At 44.5% G+C, this 24,111-nt stretch overlaps 1 protein-coding gene across 3 annotated transcripts in view; it reads left to right on the top strand.

Moving 5' to 3' along the window:
- Window positions 1–24,111, top strand: part of PALLD (palladin, cytoskeletal associated protein) — a 478,084-nt gene that overhangs the window by 188,830 nt on the left and 265,143 nt on the right. For all 3 annotated transcript variants that reach the window (XM_040333029.1, XM_040333039.1, XM_040333047.1), the window contains 2 exons: window positions 11,232–11,410; window positions 14,862–14,928. In XM_040333029.1, coding sequence (XP_040188963.1) covers window positions 11,232–11,410; window positions 14,862–14,928 — 246 coding nt within the window. The remainder of the gene's footprint in view (window positions 1–11,231; window positions 11,411–14,861; window positions 14,929–24,111) is intronic.

The following is a 24,111-nucleotide window of genomic DNA, read 5'->3' as shown; positions in this document are numbered from 1 at the left end:
TTTGTTTTCTAACATATTGACATTGCGGCTATGTTTATTGGCACTGAAACAAATTATCAGTGGATTATTTACATTCTACAACAGTCATCCGCAATATGGCAAAATCTTACTCAGTCTCAATGTGTTGTGTAAAATGAAATAAGAAAAGTAAAAAAACATTCAATAATATGTTTATGGTCAGTGGTGTTTTTTCCAAGATTTAACTTTTATTAATTAAAGCATAACTTCAAGCAATTATAAAAACAAAGTCAAAACCTTTTTTTTAAGTAATGAAGGGGTAGGCCTTGTGAGTTTTTTTTTTGCTGTCTATGTATCTGTGTATCAGGGAGATCTACCATCACTAATCAATCAATCAACATTGATTATTTTTAATCCTCATGCTGCTAGCATTAGAAAATAGATAGGAAAGTTTATCATATTTACTTGTTTAAATTTTTTATTTTACTTTTACATTTCTTGAGTTACTTCCTGGTTTCCTGCCTAGGTAAATGATGCCATACATCCCAGGAGTCTTCGGGAGGGGAGGAGAGGAGATTGGGTTTTCTCAGCTAAGCCCACTCTCCTGCATGCATACTTGAACTGAGGTCTCGTACACACGACCGAGTTTCTCGGCAAAAACCAGCAAGAACCTTACTGGGAGATATTTTTTTGCTGAGGAAACCGGTCGTGTGTACATTTTCATCGAGGAAACTGTCGAGGATCTCGACGAGCCAAAAAGAGAGCAAGTTCTCTATTTCCTCGACGGGAGTCTGATTTGGCTCATCGAGATCCTCGACGGGCTGGTTTTCAACGAGAAACTCGGACGTCTGTATGCTAAGAAACCCGCGCTTGCTCAGATTAAAGTATGAGACGGGAGTAAAAAAGCATTTGTAATGGAGATAACACATTTTTAAAGCTGTAACAGACTGAAAAGTGCAAATCGTCTCTTACCAAACTTTTATTTAGCACGCAAACACATGAGATTAGCAAAAGCAGCCCCAAGAGTTTAGCCAGTGGAATCGAACTTCTCCTGCCGTTGTATGTGTTGTATGTCACCGCGTTTGAGAACGAGGAGATTTTGGCTTGACTGTGTGTACGCAAAGCAAGCTTGTCGAGTTCCTCGACAAGCCTAACAAGGAACTCGACGAGGAACTCGATGTGTTTCGCCCATCGAGTTTCTCGGTCGTGTGTACGAGGCCTGAGGGGAGGAAGTAAATGCTACTTAAATTATTTGCTCTTACTCAAGATGGCCACGACCAGAAATGCTAGGGGGTGTTTTTCAAAGTGATTCACACCAAAATAAGGCATGGAGACATGGATGGATGGGGGAGTTTGCTCTGAAGAATAAAAATGAATTAAAACGGGGTTCCGGGCAAAAACATTTTTTTGCAAGCTAAAATTAATCACATTAACCACTTAAGACCCGGACCTTTAGGCAGCTAAAGGACCTGGCCAGTTTTTGCGATTCGGCACTGAGTCGCTTTAACTGACAATTGCGCGGTCGTGTGACGTGGCTCCCAAACAAAATTGGCGTCCTTTTTTCCCCAGAAATAAAGCTTTCTTTTGGTGGTATTTGATTACCTCTGCGGTTTTTATTTTTTGCGCTATAAACAAAAATAGAGCAACAATTTTTAAAAAAATTCAATATTTTTTACTTTTTGCTATAATAAATATCCCCCAAAAATATATAAAATATTTTTTTTCCTCAGTTTAGACCGATACGTATTCTTCTACCTATTTTTGGTAAAAAAAATCGCATAAGCGTTTATCGATTGGTTTGCACAAAATTTATAGCATTTACAAAATAGGGGATAGTTTTATTGCATTTTTATAATTTATTTATTTTTACTACTAATTGCGGCGATCAGCGATTTTTTTCGTGACTGCGACATTATGGCGGACACTTCGGAAAATTTTTACACATTTTTGGGACCATTGTCATTTTCACAGCAAAAAATGCATTAAAAATGCATTATTTACTGTGAAAATGACAATTGCAGTTTGGGAGTTAACCACAAGGGGGCGCTGAAGTGGTTAAGTGTGACCTCATTTGTGTTTCTAACTGTAGGGGTGTGTGGCTGTAGGTGTGACTTCATTGATTGTGTTCCCCTATAAAAGGGATCACACGATCAAGGACGGCGCCACAGTGAAGAACGGGGAAGCTGTGTTTACACACAGCTCTCCCCGTTCTTCAGCTCCGGGGTCCGATCGCGGGACTCCCACGGTCACGATCACGGAGCTTTGGACCAGGTCTCGGGCGCGCACCGCCGTGCCATTCTGCCGACGTATATGTGCAGGAGGCGGTCCTTAAGTGGTTGAATAGTCCCTAAAACATATTAATAGCTCCCCAATCATTCCAGAAATCATTGCAAACACTTGCCTTTTATCCTCCAGCTCATGTTGTGGCCGTATCCATCATATGTGTGGGCATGTGAAGCCCAGTTTCTTTTTCTTCCTGGTTTTCAGGGAGAGGTGCATGCTGGGCGATTTTTAGGCACAGTAATGCCCAGAGACTCCTGGGAAATGAGTGTCATTATTTCCCAGGAGGCAATGGGGTCTTAGGACAGGTATTTGAACCACCTAGAACCAAGAACTAGGCAGATTACGAAATGTGCCTAGTAACAGGCAAGCTGTTAATAGAAAGTTCATTTTTAGGGTGGAACTCCACTTTAAATAGTGTTTTTGGTTTGTGGTATTTAGATGCAGTGAAGATCACCTTTAAATACACTTTCACTTTTAATAATGTTTGATTTGAAAAATGTTAACATACAGAGAGTCACATGTTGGTCACATTCATCGTTAATAATTTTGCATAAATTGAGAATAGTTATAGAGTACTCATCGTTATCTATAATAATTTTTCACAAATGATAGCTGTTTTAGAGAGGACGTATAAAGTATGTAAAAACTGCCCACCTCCTTCCAAAAACATAAAGCCCTAGGATACGTTCAATAATAACAGACTGCAACTAAAACTGTTTTTAGGGAGATATCAAATTTCTCAGCACTTGGCGCACAGAAAGTGGAAAGGGGAACTTATTTCTGGCAGGAGCTTCCTGTCAGTACTCATTAATCAGTGTAGTGTAATCAATCCATATATACAAAAAACAAACAATCATATATAAAAGTGTAATCAATATATCTGGTGTAAATATAAAGTCCAAAATAGTTGTGCAATTTTAATCTGTGCCCCAATGAGAACAAACATCTGTGCAAGCAAAAATGCTGGGCCAGATTCACATACATTTGCGGCGGCGTAACGTATGTCATTTACGTTACACTGCCGCAAGTTTTCAGCGCAAGTGCTTGATTCACAAAGCACTTGCGTGTAAACTTGCGGCGGCGTAGCGTAAAGCCGTCCGGCGCAAGCCCGCCTAATTCAAATGGGGCTTGTATCATTTAAATTAGGCGCGTTCCCGCGCCGAACGTACTGCGCATGCTCCGTTTTTACATTTCCCGCCGTGCTTTGCGCGAAATGACGTCGCACCGACATAATTTTTTTAACGGCGACGTGCGTTACGTCCTTTCCTATTCCCGGACATCTTACGCAAAAAACAAAAAATTTAAATTCGACGCGGGAACGACGGCCATACTTTAACATGGACTGTCTATTTTTACACCACCTAAATAGCAATCACAACTTTACGACGGGAAAAGCCGACTAGCGACGACGTAAGAGAATGAACCTTCGTGGATCGCCGTAAACAGCTAATTAGCATACCTGACGGAAAACGACGCGAACTCCACCCAGCGGGCGCCGAAGTATTGCATCCTAAGATCCAAAGGCGTACGAAGCCGTACGCCTGTCGGATCTTAGCCAAATGCCGTCGTATCTTTGTTTGAGAATTCAAAATAAAGATACGACGCGGCAAATTTGAAAGTACGCCGGAGTATCAGCAGATACTCCGGCGTACTTTTTCTGTGAATCTGGCCCGCTGTTTTTAAAAAAAATCCTTGTACATGATTGGGTATTCTTTGCAAAGTGAGTTGAGACTGTGGAGAGTAAGGGCTGAATTTTGGGTCAATCCATTTGCATTCAAACTGAAGCCAACCTGCTGTGTTTGGAAGAGTGGAGGATTTTGCTTATGCCCCGTACACACCATCGTTTTTCCTGACGTGCAAAAAGTCGTTGTTTTTCCCGATGTGATTCCTCTCTAGCCTGACTTGCATACACACGTTCATGCAAAAAAAGTCAGACCAAAGCGCGGTGACGTACAACACGTACGACGGGACTATAAAGGGGAAGTTCCTTTCAAATAGCGCCACCCTTTGGGCTGCTTTTGCTGACCTTCGTGTTAGTAAAAGTTTGGTGAGGGACGATTCTCGCCTTTTCAGTTTGCGTGCTTTTCAATCCGTTACAGCGTGACGAATGTGCTATCTCCATTCCGAACGCTAGTTTTACCAGAACGAGCGCTCCCGTCTTATACTTGATTCTGAGAATGCACGTTTTTTTTCCCCTTGGAAAAGCATACACACGACCATTTTTTGCGATGAGAAAAAGACTGACGGGAAACACGACGAGAAAAAAGAGAGCTGGTTTCAATTTTTTTGCTGGCAGTTTTTTCGTCGATAAAACTGCCAAGCAGGATACACACGACCTGTTTTCAAGACCAATAAAATAAATGGCAGTTTTCTCGTCGTGAAAACCGGTTGTATGTACAAGGCATTATAATGTGGAGGTTAACCACTTTGGTAAGCATGTTGCTGATGGTGGCGGTTTTCCACTTGAAGGTGTGACCTTTGAATCACAGTATCAGTGGGATGTTAATGGGTGACTTTAAATCTTTATTGTTCATGAACATTAATATGCGTTTACACCATTTTGAAAATCAGTATAAGTGTGGAACATTTGCACTTTATTTTATGCACTATAGCTCTTATTCACTACAGCACTTTCGTGATTCAGGAAATGTATGATTAAGACCCCTTTCAGACTGAGGCAGTTTTCAGGCGTTTTAGCGCTAGAAATTGTCGCCGGTAAAGCGCCTGAAAACTGCCTCCCATGCATTGCAATGGGTGATTTCACACCCGGGCGGTGCGCTTGTGGGACGTTAGAAAAAGCATCTTTGGGGCGGTTTGGGAGCCCCTGCCCATTGCTTCCGAAGCACCTGAAAAGCACTTCCGAAGCGCCAAAACACGGGAGATTTTAACCCCTTCTTTGGGGTTAAAAGTACCCCACTAACAGCGGTAAAGTGCCTCTAAAACGAGCAGCGCTTTACCGCTAACGCACAGGCAGCCCCAGTGTGAAAGGGGTCTTATATATATATTGATGTGTAATATGAACATAACACTAACATTTATTTTTTAAGGTGTTATGATTTGTTTTTGAATTATGAAGTTATTGGCACATTAGCACTTTGTTTTATCACACATATAAGTATTTTTCAGTAGTTTTATTCAGAATTCTAGTATCTGCAGCAAATATAGTAGAAGCTGCAGTCCTTTTTTCTGTTAGACATAAAGGGCCAGATTCACGTAGAACTCCGGCGGCGTAACGTATCCCATTTACGTTACACCGCCGCAAGTTTTCAGCGCAAGTGCTTGATTCACAAAGCACTTGCCTGTAAACTTGCGGCGGCGTAACGTAAATCCGTCCGGCGCAAGCCCTCCTAATTCAAATAGGGCGTGTATCATTTAAATTAGGCGCGTTCCCGCGCCGAACGTACTGCGCATGCTCCGTTTTGTAATTTCCCGCCATGCTTTGCGCGAAATGACGTCGCACCAACGTAATTTTTGGAACTGCGACGTGCGTTACGTCCTTTCCCATTCCCGTACGACTTGCGCCAAAAAAAAATTCAAAATTAGACGCGGGAACGACGGCCATACTTTAACATGGCTAGTCTAAATATAAGCCATTGAAATAGCATGCGTAACTTTACGACGGGAAAAGCCGACGTAAGAGAATGCGACGAGTGCGCGTAGCTTCGTGGATCGCCGTAAACAGCTAATTAGCATACCCGACGCGGAAAACTCCACCCAGCGGGCGCCAAAGTATTGCATCCTAAGATCCGAAGGCGTACGAAGCCGCACGCCTGTCAGATCTTAGCCAAATGCCGTCGTATCTTTGTTTGAGAATTCAAAATAAAGATACGACGCAACAAATTTGAAAGTACGCCGTCGTATCAGTAGATACGCCGGCGTACTCTCACTGTGAATCTGGCCCCAAGTGCATGTTTCTTTTTCTAGTTGAACTACACTATACACTGTATGACTGTTCTGTCAGAGCGATGAATGTCCTCTGTTACATAATTTCACTCACCCCATTTCTGCACTGTGGAGTATATTAACTAATGTATTAATGTATATGTGCAACAAATGTGTGGTCTGTGATGTTCTTTCTGCAGTTATAAAAGGGACTAGAAAGAGGAGAAAGGGGGTGACAAGGAGGTGTGACAATTTAATTCCCGGAATGGACTGTAAAAAAAAAATCTTATTTTTTTTTTATATTATTTTAAAAAAAAATCCCTTTAAGAGCTATGGGCGAAAGTGACGTTTTGACGTCGCTTCTGCCCAGCAATGATATGGAGACGGGTGGGGGCCATATTCCCTTCACTTGTCTACATGTCAGGCCAGGGACAGGACCCAATCGCCACCTCCGCTGCTGGCTGCACCGGAGAGCGGCGGCAGGGACCTCTTCTGCCGCCGATAAAAATTAGCTTGTGGTGAATCCACCGCAGAGACCACTTTTATCTTGAAGAGGACTGCCGGCTCTTGAAGAGGATATCGGGGTTATGGTAGCTAGGTGCTACCATAACTACGTTTTTTCCTCTTCAAAGTACCAACGTAAAACGAAAGTGGGCGGTCCCGAAGTGGTAAAAAAACACTTTATTTCTTTGTGAAATGTTCACCATAAGCCCCTTGTAACAGAGTTAAAGTTCACACTTTTTCCAATTTTCCCGCAAAATGTTAAGTTAATTTGCTACTCCAGATTCATGTCACTCGTTTTACACCAACAGCACAATGCATACACGTGTTATTTCTTCTACTAATCCATAAAAACTGAGTCAACTGGTTTGTCACACCTCATTTATACCATACCTGGCTAATGTTTCTGGAAGCTGGAAATCACTATAATAGACACTACTACTCCAGTGATCAACACTTACTTCCAGATCGGATCTCTTGCTGACTGACTGGCCTGTTGCATTCCAAAAACAGGAGGTCAGCCGATCAGCAGGGGCACCATTCAGAGAGCGCTTTCCATTTTCTGAATAAGCCTAAAAGCTTTGTCTGCTTGCACATGGTGGAGAGGTGGGGCAGTGTCATCATGCTCTCTAACTCGTCCAATCAGAGAACATTTTGAAAATGCAAAGCATTCTCTGAATGACGCCTGTGCCAACAAGCTGACCTTTCATGTTCAGAATGCAGTAGAGTAGCCGCTTGGCACAGTGCCCAGAACCAAGTGGAGATCACGGACGTAGCAGTGTCTTTTATAGAGATTCCAGCTTCCAGGCGCTACAGCCAGGTATGGTAGATACAGAGGGCCAGATTCAGAAAGAATTAAGTTGCGCATCGGCGGCGTAACGTATCCCATTTACATTACACAGCCGCAGGTTTACAGCGTAAGTGCCTGATTCACAAAGCTCTTACCTGTAAACTTGCCGGGGTGTAACGTAAATCCGCTCGGCGCAAGCCCGCCTAATTCAAATGGGGCGGGCACCATTTAAATTATGCGCGTTCCCGCGCCGAACGTACTGCGCATGCTCCGTCGGGAAAATTATCCGACGTGCATTGCGCTAAATGACGTCGCACGGACGTCATTTGTTTAGACGTTAACGTAAATGGCGTCCAGCGCCATTCACGGACGACTGACGCAAACGACGTGATTTTTTTAATTTTGACGCGGGAACGCCGGCCATACTTAACATTGCTTAGAACACCTAGGAGGCAGCCCTAACTTTACGACGCGTATCGCTACGGAAACAACGTAAATTTAGATCGACGGGCATCGCGATCGTTTGTGAATCGGCGTAACTAGTCATTTGCATATTCTAGGCCTAGAATTGCATCCTAAGATCCGATGGTGTAAGTCAATTACACCTGTCGGATCTTAGGGCTATCTATGCGTAACTGATTCTATGAATCAGCCGCATAGTTAGGACGGGCGGATCAAAGAGATACGACGGCGTATCAGGAGAGACGCCGTCGTATCTCTTTTGTGAATCTGGCCGATAATTACTTTGGTCTAAGCTGAACCAATGTAGCTATGTATAAAAAGCCATACCCAGAGTTCCACATTAATGTAATTATGTATTCTTTAAAATACTCACATTTTACATACATCATGCATAACTACCTCTGTCTTGATATCAACCCCTTCTGACCTGCAGCACCAAGACTGCGACAGGGAGTGGCAGCACTTGTAGACTGGAAAGCAAAGTGAGCAGAGATGACTCACCATTGCTTCTCTTTCATTATTTACTGAGACTGAGCATGCTGTGCTGTAAGTTTTCCAATGCAATATGGCATTTGGTGCAATGCAATTCAATGCAATATGGCAACCTGGAGGCATTCTGTACACAGTTGATGTACAGAACACCCCCAGAAATGTAAGTTCTTGCTTGTGTGATTGGCTTACTGATATTTCCAGAAATATGCACAGATACAAGTCAGATTTTAGGCACCATCTGCAAAATGTAATTTTTGATGAGATACTCCAAAAGGATTAATCACGAGTAAAGGGATTCAGACACTGCCATTTTTATCATTAGAACACTGCATGTGCATCAGCTGATTACTAATGAAACATTAGCTCCCATTTACATTCCCTTTGTACATTGACACAAACCGACAGCATTTTCTTCATAGCAACAAAAGGTAGGAATCTGCAACAAAGTTGTTAAAATCCTAGCAATGTACATAAATCAACTAGAGGTGAATGTTCTTTTCTCAAAAGTGGAGTTGCTCTTTAAAATGATACTAAACTATAGTTTTTTTCATTTAAACATAACAATATGTTATACTTACCTGCTTTGTGCAGCGTTTTTGCACAGAGCAGCCCAAATCCTCCTCTTCTCGGGTCCCTCGCTGGCGCTCCTGGCTTTCCCTCCTGCCGACTGCCCCCACAGTAAATGAAGAAAATTTTGGGAGAAAATGGACAGCCGCACTCCAGATAAACTTCGGAAAGTTGTCTTTATTCGGTAAAAGTGAGCATACACAGCAAGACACAGCCACAGAAATGGACAGCCGACATGTTTCGCACTACGTTAGTGCTTAGTCATGCCTAAGCACTAATGTAGTGCGAAACATGTCGGCTGTCCCTTTCTGTGGCTGTCTTGCTGTGTATGCTCACTTTTACCAAATAAAGACAACTTTCCGAAGTTTATCTGGAGTGCGGCTGTCCATTTTCTCCCAAAAATTTCTTCATTTGCCTTGTGCATTGCCAGCACCTTGGTCTCCTGAGAGGTTCCTAATTGCCTACAAGATCCACCTGGAGCGGTGACTCCTTTCTTCTGCCCCCACAGTAAGCAGCTTGCTATGGGAGCACCCAAGCCGAGTCACTGCTTTGTGTGTCCATTCAGACACAGAGCCATGGCTCAGCCACACCCCCTCTCTTTCCTCATTGGCTCACTGGCTTTGATTGACAGAAACGGAAGCCAATGGTGCCCCACTGCTGTCTCAGCCAATGAAGAGGGAGAATCTCGTGCAACATCGCTGGTTCAAGATGGGGCTCAGGTAAGTATTAGGGACTGAGAGGAAGGAGGGAGAGATGAGGGAACTTTGGTTAGGGTGAGTATTCGGTCCTTAGTAGCAGTGGAGAGAAGGCAGCACTTTGTAAAGAAGAAAGAGCTTTGGAGGATCATAAAGGAAAGAGAAAGGCGCCTCTAAGTGCAGTGGTTAACAGATTTATTACAGGCACAATGGGATTAAAAACACTTACAGAGGTCATAGGCAAGAATGATTTGTCCTCATGTGTATTACTGCAATCCTCATCTGTCTGGGGGAAAGAGAGAGACATCCTGCAGCTGTCAGAGTCCCTGGTGACGTGGATTTGTGAAGATGAGGCAGCCCGGGTTCTGGAACCAAGCTGGAACGCACGTGGCCGATGTGACATCAGATGAAGGTGGTGGGCGGTAACGCATTTCGGAGCATACACAGCTCCATCGTCAGACCTCTGCTTGGTTCCAGAGCCTGGGCCACCTCGTCGCATCTTCCACTCTTCGCCAATCCACGTCACCAGGGACTCTGACAGCTGCAGGACGGGTCTCTCTCGCCTCCAGACAGACGAGAATTACAGCGATCCGCATGGGGACAAATCATTATATGCCTATGACCTCTTACTATCTTGTAAGTGTTTTTAATAATAAATCTGTTAACCACTGCACTTAGAGGCGCCTTTCTCTTTCCCTTAGAGACTGAGAGGGGCTGCTGCACACAGAAGTTTTTTTTTGTCTTAATGCATAGAATGCATTAGGATAAAAAAACCTTCAGACTTTAGAACCACTTTAAGTGAAGGTGTTGCTTTGTTCAAGGCCAAAAACATTTATGACACACATTAAAATTTGTTTTACTGTGCTTTTTTTTGCTTATTTTACTTGTTTTTTTCTTGAACAGACAACAAAAAACAATCTCTGTCTATCGTCCATATGTTATACTGTTTTAAAATGCTCTTCATTGGAGCTTTACTACATTCTCATTCATTTCTGTGGGTCCCAGTGATTGTAAAGTGGAATATATCAGGTTCCCGTGGTGCTATTATAATAATGTACAAGTTTCTTGCTGAAGCCTAGATAACAGCCGTGTAGATTATCCCAGAAGACAGACAATAAAAAAATAATCTCTGTCTATGGTCCATATGTTATACTGTATTAAAATGCTCTTCATTGCAATCTCATTCATTTCTGTGGGTCCCAGTGATTGTAAAGTGGAATATATCAGGTTCCGGGGTGCTATTATAATAATGTACAAGTTTCTTGCTGAAGCCTAGATAACAGCTGTGTAGATTATCCCAGAAGATACCATACACCACTGCCCATTAATCTGCCTTTCCTTATACAGACGCATTTTCAAAACTAATTGTCTTGTCTTTAAAGTTTATTTATAATTAAAGTACAAAGCATTGATGGAGCTCAAATCTTTTTCTCTTGAATCCATCAGGTTAATGACTCAGTCATAGTCAGATTTGTCATAGTCTACTAGTTTCTCCATTACGAAATTTCTCTCACTTGTGTGTGCCTTTTCCCCCCGCCGTCTTAGCCTCTCCTCCCCCCTCACATGCACTTTAAATATCTGAGATGCTTGTATATCTCCAGGTGGTTCTGCGAAGGAAGAGAACTGCATAACTCACCTGACATTAACATCTCCTCAGAGAGCGACGGTCTTCAAGTGCTTGTCATTGCTGAGGCCTTCGAGGACGACACCGGGCGCTATACTTGTACGGCATCCAATTGGCTCGGCTCTGACACATCTTCAGCTGAAGTGTTTGTAGAAGGTAATGTTTTATGTTCTCATAAGCTTATTACAGTTTCTTGGTGGGCACTGTGGATGAAAACCTTGTGCATAAATTCACCCAATTATATTCATTTTTTTATGTAAAGTTGTAAACAATAACAAGGCCTCAAGTAAAACACAGGTGCAGAGTCTGCTTTGTCCGTAGCAAACAGTTAGATTCCAGGTATATTTTTTCTAGTACAGGATGGACAACAAAATAAAGGATCAGATTGTATGCTGGTGGACAATAATCTGCAAAGTAATTTTAAATATTATTTCATAAATAAATAATCTTAAAGAGGAAATGTAGTATTTTTATTTATTTGTATATACCTGTAAAAGAGTTTCGATTAATATAGAGTCCCTTCAGATTGTGCTCTGTATAATTGTGATAATTATATTATGTATAGTTTGTGATTTAATATGTAGGTAGGCGTTACCTTTTTATAGTCGTGTTGTGTTACCTTTCTATAGTCGTGTTGTGTAGTGTTGTTTTGTTGGCCAACCTATCTCACTGCAAGGTCTACCTGATTGTAAAGTTGGACATACACATTGATTTTTTTCATTCAGTCCACAGGTAAACATTTTACAGATTCCTCTACCCATGCTAAACAGCTTGGACGGATGAATTTCCTGCTTTAGTTATTGTATTCTGACTGGATGCATCTGCTGTTCAGATCAGTGTTATTCTGCCTGGCTTCTTCAATTTTTCAAGCAAAAGATGTCGGGTGGGAGGGTGTCTACATGGCCACTAGGGTTGTCCCGATACCGATACCAGTATCAGTATCGGGACCGATACCGAGTATTTGCGGGAGTACTTGTACTCGCGCAAATACCCCCGATACCTAAATAGAATACTTCCCCCCCCCGCATCTCGCCGCCACATCGAAAGCCGCCGCATGGGTTTAACGGCGTGCGGGAACATCACAGCTTTCATTTGAATAGCTGTAGTGTTCCCGCGCGTAAAGACACTCCCCCTTGCTCGGGATTGGATTGGTGATCGTGATCTGTCCAATCCCGAGCAAGGGGGAGTGTCTATACGCGCGGGCAAAACAGCTATTCAAATGAATGCTGTGATTTTCTCCATGCGACGGCGGCGGCTTTCGGCGGCAAAGGTATGGGGGAAATGGCTGGAGGGACATGGCTGCATATGTGAGGGACATGGCTAGAGGGACATGGCTGCATATGTGAGGGACATGGCTAGAGGGACATGGCTGCATATGTGAGGGACATGGCTAGAGGGACATGGCTGCATATTTGAGGGACATGGCTAGAGGGACATGGCTGCATATGTGAGGGACATGGCTAGAGGGACATGGCTGCATATGTGAGGGACATGGCTAGAGGGACATGGCTGCATATGTGAGGGACATGGCTAGAGGGACATGGCTGCATATGTGAGGGACATGGCTAGAGGGACATGGCTGCATATGTGAGGGACATGGCTAGAGGGACATGGCTGCATATGTGAGGGACATGGCTAGAGGGACATGGCTGCATATGTGAGGGACATGGCTAGAGGGACATGGCTGCATATGTGAGGGACATGGCTAGAGGGACATTGCTGCATATGTGAGGGACATGGCTAGAGGGACATGGCTGCATATGTGAGGGACATGGCTAGAGGGACATGGCTGCATATGTGAGGGACATGGCTAGAGGGACATGGCTGCATATGTGAGGGACATGGCTGCTTATGTGAGGGACATGGCTGCATATGTGGGGGACATGGCTGGGGGGACATGGCTGCATATGTGGGGGACATGGCTGGGGGGACATGGCTGCATATGTGGGGGGACATGGCTGCATTTGGGGACACATTTAAAAAAGTATCGGTATTCGGTATCGGCGACTACTTGAAAAAAAGTATCGGTGCTTGTACTCGGTCCTAAAAAAGTGGTATCGGGACAACCCTAATGGCCACCCATGGAGTAAATTTCGACCAGTACATCAAGATCCAGCCACAATTAATTCCGTGTGTGGCCAACGTTTTTTGCCCATGCTTCTCTTGTGCATCACAGCAGTACACTTTCTTGTGTTCTCCTGAAGCCTCGTACACACGACCGAGAAACTCGACGGGCGAAACACATCGTTTTGCTCGTCAAGTTCCTTGTTAGACTGTCGAGGATCTCGGCGAGTCAAATTTCCCTATTCCCGTAGAGGAAAAAGAAGACATGCTCTCTTTTTGGCTCGACGAGATCCTCGACAGTTTCCTTGTCGAAAAGTGTACACACGACCGGTTTTCTCTGCAAAAAAAAAATACCAGCAAGTTTCTTGCTGGTTTTTGCAGAGAAACTCGGTCGTGTGTACGAGGCCTTAGAGAACAAAAAAAAGTGAACAAAAAATGTTTTTTTACCAAGTTTTGGGTGGACATCACAAAAGTAGTTGAGGGGAAATCTTCCAATAAGGACACTAGTTTTGGTGACCCCCTCAAGATTCCCTCACTTTGAAGGGATTTTCTCTTTTTGGCTATGGGACAGGAAGTGAAGGGAAATCTCCCCAGGGAGACATAGATGTCAATAAGAAATAAACCGACAGAGATTGGCATATGACCCTTCCTTACTCTATTCAAAACTGTAAGAGAAAAGTTTTGCCTTTACTGACATTTTAAAGCGGATCTCCGCCGAAAAAAATATATTAAAAGGCAGCAGCTACAAATACTGCAGCTGCTGACTTTTAATATTAGGACACTTACCTGTCCTGGAGTCCAGCGCCGTCGGCAGCAGAGGACGAGTGATCGCTCGTCACTCTGCTGCTCCCAGCGCCATCCTCGGTGAGGGAATCAGGAAGTGAAGCGCTCCGGCTTCACTGCCCGATTCCATTGCGGCGCATACGCGAGTCGCGCAGCGCCGTCCTCACTGGTCCCCATTGTGTTCTGGGAGCCGAGTGTTTCCCAGAACACAACGGGCGGGGGCGGGAAGTGACGCGCTACTCGCAGACTCCCCACAGTGAGGACTCCCAGTAGTGAGTGCACCCCCCCTCCCCCCTGAAAGGTGTCAAATGTGACACCGGAGGGGGGGGAGGGTTCTGATGAGCGGAAGTTCCACTTTAGGGTGGAGCTCCGCTTTAAGTCTTTAGAAGGAGTTCATAATAACAATGATATGCTTATCAAGTTAAAAGGCCCTAATACATAATAAATAAGGTAAATAATATTTTGTGTTACATGAATATGTTGCAGATATAAAGTAGTTGTTATCCCAATGTGTCTGTAAAAGTAAAAATACACTTTCAGAATGCTACTTCTTATGCAATGCCTCACACATAAAGTGTCTGGTGGAAGAGCAGTCTGTAATTCCTTTCCAGCAACCACCCACCCAGTGCCCTAACAGGAAGAAAGGGCGATTCTGACAGGCTGCTAGACGAGAGGTACAGAAATATAAAGAGACACTTCACACGAGGCTTCTATTATGCTTGACTGGGAAAGTATGTAATGTTCCTTGTTATCATTTCAGGTGCCAGTTCCTCTGACTCTGACAGCGAGGACTTTACCTCCAAACCAAATCCTGGAACAATGCCTCAGTGAGTAAACATTCTGCTTACTGGAATTAAGCAAATTATGTTAATTATGGATCCATTGAAACACAGTGAAGGTTTTCATCTTTCATTTGATTTATTTACCCATTTAGAATTTTGGCAGATGATTTAATGAGATGTGCATGTAGGCAGAAATTATTTATTCCAAGTGCTGATGATTAAGCTGTGTCCTGGCAAAACAATATAGGCCGTTAGACAAATAAAGCTGGTAAAAATCCAATGCCACGGATGCAATGGTAAGGGGCCCCCTATAGTGTCTCCCAGTGGCGGCTGGTGCTCAAAATTTTTGGGGGGGGCGCAAAGAAAAAAAAAATTGCAGTCTCACTGTGCCCAAACGCAGCCACTGTTACATGCCATCAAATGCAGCCACTGTGCCATCAATTCGCACCACTGTGCCATCAATTCGCACCACTGTGCCATGCCATTAAACGCAGTCACTGTGCCATCCATTGTCACCACTGTGCCATGCCATTAAACGCAGCCACTGTGCCATACATTGTCACCACTGTGCCATGCCATTAAACGCAGCCACTGTGCCATACATTGTCACCACTGTGCCATGCCATTAAACGCAGCCACTGTGCCATACATTGTCACCACTGTGCCATGCCATTAAACGCAGTCACTGTGCCATCCATTGTCACCACTGTGCCATGCCATTAAACACAGCCACTGTGCCATACATTGTCACCACTGTGCCATGCCATTAAACGCAGCCACTGTGCCCTTTAATGGTCGCCGCTGTGCCCTGTAAATTGCGTTCTCCCCCCCCCCCGCCCGGCACTTACCTTTACTGGAAAAATTGCAGTCTCACTGTGCCCAAACGCAGCCACTGTTACATGCCATCAAATGCAGCCACTGTGCCATCAATTCGCACCACTGTGCCATCAATTCGCACCACTGTGCCATGCCATTAAACGCAGCCCCTGTGCCATACATTGTCACCACTGTGCCATGCCATTAAACGCAGCCACTGTGCCATACATTGTCACCACTGTGCCATGCCATTAAACGCAGCCCCTGTGCCATACATTGTCACCACTGTGCCATGCCATTAAACGCAGCCCCTGTGCCATACATTGTCACCACTGTGCCATGCCATTAAACGCAGCCACTGTGCCATCCATTGTCACCACTGTGCCATGCCATTAAACGCAGCCACTGTGCCATCCATTGTCACCACTGTGCCATGCCATTAAACGCAGCCACTGTGCCCTTTAATGGTCGCCGCTGTGCCCTGTAAATTGCGTTCTCCCCCCCCCCCCGCCCGGCACTTACCTTTACTGGAGTCAGGCATCCACGTCCCACGATGTCTTCTCCCGCCCTCGATGACTGACAGGCGTCTCAGCCAATCAGGTTACAGGTAGCCAGAACCGGCCAACGTGATTGGCTGAGACGCCTGTCATCTTATTCAAGGGGTGTACAGTGTGTGCGCTCCGAGAATAAGCTTCCAGGACGCCGAGGGCTGTACTGGGAAAGCCTATCAGAGCCGTTGGCTTTGATAGACATTTCCCTACAGCCAACCAGCTGGCGTTATTCAGATGGCCGGACATTGAGCGCCGACCATCTGAATAACAGCGGCAGCGGCGAAAATAACATAGATTCGTGCAATGCATGAATCTATGTTATTTCACTCAGTGGCGGTGAGAGCCAGAGGGGGCGGCGCTCCAGCGCCCTCTATGGACGAACCGCCACTGGTGTCTCCTCTGATTCTCTTCCCATTAAAGCGGGGGTTCAACATCCACATTGCGTCCGTAGAAAGTCTTCTGGCCGGCGGGAAGTGGTTAAGGTCTGAAGGATAGTAAACTGGCCCTTTGTTTAGAAAGTTTGGAGACCTCTGGTGTAAACGAATATATTTCTTGCAATCAAACTTTTATTGTTGTCTGTTACTTAAAGCGGGGGTTCACCCAAAAAAAAAAATTCTAACATTACATTGAGCCGAGTTGTGAGAATGACATTAGGCTGTTTTTTTTTATTTCTTTGCCGTACATACCGTTTTATCTATATTTTCACCGCGGCTTCCGGGTATGTAATCTGCGGGACTGGGCTTTCCTATTCACTTGTTAATTGATTGACAGGCTTCCAACCGGCGCATACAGCGCGTCACGAGTTGAAGCCGAACGTCGGTGCGCATGCGCCGTATAGAGCCGACTCACAGTCCGGCTTCTTTTGGCAACTCGTGACAAGCTGTATGCGTTGGTCGGTCATTAAAAGCGTGACAGTGCTGAAAGCTGAAATTTCGCCTGGGCAGGAAGGGGGTATATGTGCCCAGTAAGCAAGTGGTTAAGGTAGTGGGCAAGGGCTTTTTATTATTTTTAGCTAGCCAGAGTAGAAAATGTCATGGTGTCCAATGGGAGTGAACAATGCCCTATCTTTTTTGTCAGTGGGAGGAATAGTGCCCCATTATTGGTGTCAGTGGGAAAAATAATACCTCATCGTTGATGTCAATAAAGGAATTCTGCCACATCATTGATGTCAATAGAAGGAATTCTGCCCCATCGTTGGTGTCAGTGGAAGGAATTCTGCCCCATCGTTGGTGTCAGTGGAAAAAAATGCTACCCCATTGTTGGTGTCAGTGGAAGAAATTCTGCCCCATCGTTTGTGTCAGTGGAAGGAATTCTGCCCAATTTTTGGCGTCAGTGGAAGGAATTCTGCCCCATCATTGGTGTCTGTGGAAGGAATTCTGCCCCATCGTTGGTGTCAGTGGAAAGAATTCTGCCCCATCGTTGGTGTCAGTGGAAGGAATTCTGCCTCATTGTTGGTGTCAGTGGAAGGAATTCTGCCCCATCATTGCTGTCAGTGGAAGGAATAGTGCCCTATTGTTGGTGTCAGTTTGAGTAATAGTGTCCCATTCTTGGTGTCATTGAATGGAATAGTGCTCTATGGTCCAAATAAAGGTAATCAAAGGGCTGCAGTTTGGAGACCACTGGTTTGCAATATACTTTTGTCAGAACCTGGTTCACTCTCCTCTCCTCTGTGACTATAATATCTATCTTTGCAACTTACCCTCTGCTTAGTTCTTTACGGAAGGATATGCAAACAGCAATAGGTGTCACTTCTGCTTCCCATAGAGTTGTTCTAGATTGATATAGTCGTCGTGAAGAAGAAGCAGGAGGAGTGGTATGTGTGCTTTGGGTGAACTAAGAAATGATTCTTTATCCAAGGGTTCCTATAGGCCAGTGATAGCGAACTTGGCACCCCAGATGTTTTGGAACTACATTTCCCATGATGCTCATGCACTCTGCAGTGTAATTGAGCATCATAAGAAATGTAGTTCCAAAACATCTTGGGGTGCCAAGATTCGCCATCACCTTGCGGCTTCACTTCCTGGTTCCCTACTACACATGCGCGGGTCGGCTGCACGATCGCACTGGTCCCTGATGTCTTCTGGGACCTGTGTGTCTCCCAGAAGACAGCGGGGGGGGGCGTAGGTTGCCGCAGCGAATGGATTACACAGATATCTGCTCCCTCCTCCCCCTGAAAGGTGCCAAAGGGGGAGGATTCCGAAAAGCAGACGTTCCATTTTTGGGTGGAACGCTGCTTTAAATCACAGATTTACTTCAGTTCTAAGTATGAGCTTTCTGGGGGTTCTTTGGACCTGGTTTGAATTTATTTGAGATGTCTTTATGATGCTGATGAAGGGTAGCCCTTTGTTTAAAGGCAAAACTTAGGCCCAGATTCTCATACATTTACGTTGCTCCTGGGCAGCGTAACGTATGTGATTTACGTTACACCGCCGCAGGTTTACAGGTTTACAGCCTGATTCTCAGAACACTTACCTGTAAACTTGCGGCGGTGTATCGTTAAATCGCTCGGCGCAAGCCCGCCCAATTCAAATGGGGCGGGCACCATTTAAATTAAGGCGCGCTCCCGAGCCGAGTGTACTGCGCATGCTCCGTCGGGTAAATTACCTGACGTGCATTGCGCTAAATGACGTCGCCCCGACGTCATTTGCTTAGACGTTTACGTAAATGGCGTCCAGCGCCATTCACGGACGTCTTACGCAAACGACGTAATTTTTTTTAAATTCGACGCGGGAACGACGGCCATACTTAACATTGGTTGCCCCTCCTAATAGCAGGGGCAACCTTACGCGTCGCGTACGCTACGGAAACAACGTAAATTCTCAGCGTCGACCGCGCGTATGTTCGGGAATCTCGCGTAATTACCTAATTTGCATAGACGACGGGGAAAACAACGATGCGACACCTAGCGGCGGGAAAAAAAATTGCTTTTAAGATCTGACAGCGTAAGAGCCTTACGCCTGTCAGATCTAATGGGTATCTATGCGTAACTGATTCTAAGAATCAGTCGCATAGATACCCGGGGCCAGATGAGGAGTTACGACAGCGCAAATGGTGTTGCGCCGTCGTAACGCCTTTGAGAATCTGGGCCATAGTATTTGTGAATAAAATCAACTTACGCAAGCTGTACAAACACATGACCCATGTCAGTATGTAACCCCACAAATGATCAAAGACAAATTAATAGATAGTTACAATAGTATAGGTGTTAATGGTATGTTTCTTACAGCATTTTTTTTTTTAGATTATACATTTTAAAAACCTAAGCTTTTGCAATGTGCATTTTTTTTTTTTGTGTTAGAAAACATTAATACCCATCTTTTTTTTTTTTATTTGTTTATTTAGTGTCCAGGTAGCCTTTTTACATGATTCATAAAGATAACCAATGCATAAATATACCTTATCCATATTAAATGGTTTTTGTAGCAAACAGTTAAAAGTATGGCTCAAAGCATATCCTTTTCAGACTGACATGAGGTGTGACTGGCTTGTTTCCAGCCTAGGGCAGTCTGTCTCCATATACAGAATGCTAGAAACAAGTACATATCAGACGCACAGCAGCAGTGATTCAGGTGCCTGCAGTCAGACTTGAACAGTCGGAAACTTCAACAGCAGATGTTGAGCAAGGGTAGCTGTCAGGAGATTAATCAGCAGCCTGTCACTGATGCAGATCTCTCCTCTGTGTGAGAATTTGCAGAGAGGAACCTTTATCGGAAAGCCTCATACACAGAATGCAGTGAATGAAGAGGTGATAACATATGCCAGCTATGACCACATTTCACACTTTTTATTAGTTTTCTCTTACTGTAATACAGTATTCTGTAACTGTATTGTGGTGCAAAACACTACATTAAGGAACTAAATGAATCCTGTCCAGGAAAGGTACAGTAATAAATCATGTCAGTACAAATTAGAGGTTCAGTCATATCCAAAAAGTGTTTATCACAACTATACATTTTTTCTTTCATTGCCTAAACAGCACTGTAAAAACGGCAAATTAAATTTTTGTTGTTCACTGTAATAATGAAACATTTGATATAGAGCCTTTAAATATTATCAATATTGTAGGGTTGCAGAAATTAACGATTAATTCCTTGATTAATCGTAAATTTTTTGATCGATCAAAATTCTTTTGATCGGTACTAGTGGTGCAACGGATCGTAAATGATCTGAACGGTCATCATATGCGGATTGGCACACCACATGATCCGCGGAGCTCCGCTGCTGCCTCGACCGTAGGAAAGGCCTCGGCTTCGGCCTAGCTCCCGGAGCGGCGACCATCTTGCTCCACCTGGCGGTGGCCTAGGTGAGCCTAGAGCGGCGTGCTGACATCATCACCCGGCCTCATCTGCTCGTGTTCGGCAGGCTTCTCTGGTAAGACTAAGCAAGCACTAATCTTCCTATACAGTGGGGGAGATGTTGAACATATTACAGTGGGGAGATGTCTGTGGATATTACTGTGGGGGAGATGTCTATGAATTACAGTGGGGAGATGTCTGTGGATATTACAGTGGGGGAGATGTCTGTGGATATTACAGTGGGGGAAATGTCTGTGGATATTACAGTGGGGGGAGATGTCTGTGGATATTACAGTGGGGAGATGTATGTGGATATTACAGTGGGGGAGATGTCTGTGGATATTTCAGTGGGGGAGATGTCTGTGGATATTTCAGTGGGGGAGATGTCTGTGGATATTTCAGTGGGGGAGATGTCTGTGGATATTTCAGTGGGGGAGATGTCTGTGGATATTACAGTGGGGAGATGTCTGTGGATATTACAGTGGGGGGAGATGTCTGTGGATATTACAGTGGGGGGAGATGTCTGTGGATATTACAGTGGGGGGAGATGTCTGTGGATATTACAGTGGGGGAGATGTATGTGGATATTACAGTGGGGAGATGTCTGTGGATATTACAGTGGGGAGATGTCTGTGGATATTACAGGGGGGAGATGTCTGTGGATATTACAGTGGGGGAGATGTCTGTGGATATTACAGTGGGGGAGATGTCTGTGGATATTACAGTGGGGGAGATGTCTGTGGATATTACAGTGGGGAGATGTCTGTGGATATTACAGTGGGGAGATGTCTGTGGATATTACAGTGGGGACTATATATGGTGCGTTATAATTAATCGAAATCAGTCGATTAATCGATATAAAAAATATACATTAATCGAACACGAAAATTTTAATCAGTAACAGCCCTACAATATTGATATCATTATTTTTTTAAACCTTCCACAATATATTACCATGACACTAGACTAGATCCATCATTTGTTCTGCAGTGCTTAAACTTACCTTTAAGTCCCGTACACACGATCAGACATTCGTCCGACCAAAATCACATCGGAATTCCGACGGAATTCCATCGGAGTAAAAGAGAACATGTTCTCCATCTAAACTCCGATTGAATCCATCGGAATTTACAATAGAATTACTCCGATGGGGCATACACACGGTTGGAATTTCCGATGGAAAAAGTTTGTTGGCCTTTTTCCATCGGAAATTCCGATCGTGTGTACAAGGCTTTAGTGTCACCCCAGTGCTCATCGTTGCTTAGTCAAATTCTCAGAATATCCAGGTATGCTCTCTGCTATCTCAGAACCTGAAAAGAAAGTTCCAGCCCAATAAACTGAAACATGCATGTGGCTTGCCATAGAGTATGCAATTACTGATACTGCTGGTTATTGTCAGCAAATTGTCAAAGCAACAGTAGAGCTCAGGGTAGGGTAAAAGTGACACTAATGGCGCGTACACATGATCGGTCAAACCGATGAGAACGGTCTGATTGACCGTTTTCATCTGTTAACCGATGAAGCTGACTGATGGTCAGTCGTGCCTACACACCATCGGTTAAAAAAACGATCGTGTCAGAACGCGGTGACGTAAAGCACAACGACGTGCTAAAAAAACGAAGTACAATGCTTCCAAGCATGCGTCGACTTGATTCTGAGCATGCCTGGATTTTTAACCAATGGACGTGCCTACAAACGATCGGTTTTGTTCTATCGGTTAGGTATCCATCGGTTAAATTTAAAACAAGATTGCTTTTTTTAACCTATGGATAAATAACCAATGGGGCCCACACACGATCAGTTTGGTCCGATGAAAATGGTCCATCAGACCGTTCTCACCGGTTTGACCGATCGTGTGTACGCGGCATAAAAGTAAACAATGGCACCTGAAGGTTCCTGACACAGGGTGGGAAGGTTTCTTATGTGATTTTGGTGGTGAGGTCTCTATGGTTGATTTCTTGAGCCTGCATTCTGGCCAATCCAAAGGGTTTTCACTTTCCCTGTTGGCTTTTATTGAATTTCATATGATAAGAATATGCAACAAGTTGGTTGGCAACACCCTTCAGATGGACATGAATGCCCAAAACTCTAAGGTGGGTAGGAATTTCAACACTGGAGAATTTCATCACTGGGGTCATCAAAAGATAGTAAAAAAACAGTGGGAGATCCTGCCCAACAGATTCCACCTAAAACAGAAATACATTTGGTTTGTGTGCAGCTTCTAAGTGGTGGCAAGAGCAGGTCATGGATAATAGTGCCGTACAAGGCAATTGATAGCTCCTCAACCCTTGAATTATAAATGTAATAACACAAAACTGAACAATGGTCACACATGCATACATTTGTCAATATGCAGATGTGAAACTTTGCAAGTTTGAGAGTTAACAACATGAAAAAAAGCTAATGGGCCAGATTCAAAAAGCTATTGCGCCCGCGCAACCATAGGTTGCGCGGCGCAATAGCTGTTTTGCTCCCGCGTAGCGAATGCCCCTGATTCAGGAACATCGCTACGCGGACTGCAGCCTAGGATATGACAGGCATAAGCCTCCTTATGCCTTCATATCTCAGGCTGCATTCTTGCGTTGTCCGCTAGGGGGCGCAGCCATTGTGATCGGCGTATAGTATGCAAATTGCATACTACCACCGATTCACAAAAGTTGCGCGGGCCCTGCGCACGCAAGGTACGGAGTTTCCGTACGGCGACTTTAGCGCAAGGTTGCTCCTGCTATAGCAGGGGCAGCCAATGCTAAAGTATAGTCGCCCCTTCCCGCTCGTGAAATTTAAATTTCACGTCGTTTACGTAAGTGATTCGTGAATGGCGCTGGACGCCATTCACGTTCACTTAGAAGCAAATGACGTCCTTGCGACGTCATTTGCCGCAATGCACGTCGGGAAAGTTTCCCGACGGAGCATGCGCTGTTCGCTCGGCGCGGGAGCGCGCCTAATTTAAATGATTCCCGCCCCCGGCGGGATCATTTACATTAGGCGCCCTTACGCCGGGCTATTTAGCATAGCGCCCGCGCAATTTACGGAGCTACTGCTCCGTGAATCGCGGGCATATCAAAATATTTGCGTGGGCGCAGAGCAAAACTCGTTGCCCTTCGCCCACGCAAATATTGCGCGGATCTACCTGAATCTGGCCCAATGTGTTTAGGCTCTACAAAGCAACTAGCATATATTGCTGGTGACAATAAACAAAATATATAAAAAAGGAAAATGCAGCGCTTAGAAATCACAAGTGTTCACAAACACCAAAACACAGAATAACAAAATCATAAAGGTGAAAGTCCATAAATCCTTGGATTGGGTGCATAGTCAAATGATTAGCAGGTGAACTAAAGTCCAATAATCCTCTGGCTAGTCTCCACTCATCAATGATAATGATAACATCCGGATAAATCCTGTTGTCCCTCTGGGATATTCCCTCCACAGGCCACAGGTATCAGAATGAGAACAGACAACGCCTCATGATGCAGTATATCAAGACAATCAAAGGCTTTAATGTGGATAAATGGCCTTTATCCTGATGTTATCATTGATGAGTGGAGACTGGCCAGAAGATTATT

This window comes from Rana temporaria, chromosome 1, assembly GCF_905171775.1.
Source record: "Rana temporaria chromosome 1, aRanTem1.1, whole genome shotgun sequence".
In the NCBI taxonomy this organism is placed as follows: domain Eukaryota; kingdom Metazoa; phylum Chordata; class Amphibia; order Anura; family Ranidae; genus Rana; species Rana temporaria.
The sequence above is the reverse complement of the archived record's forward strand: the minus strand, read 5'-3'. Positions and strand labels throughout refer to the sequence as shown.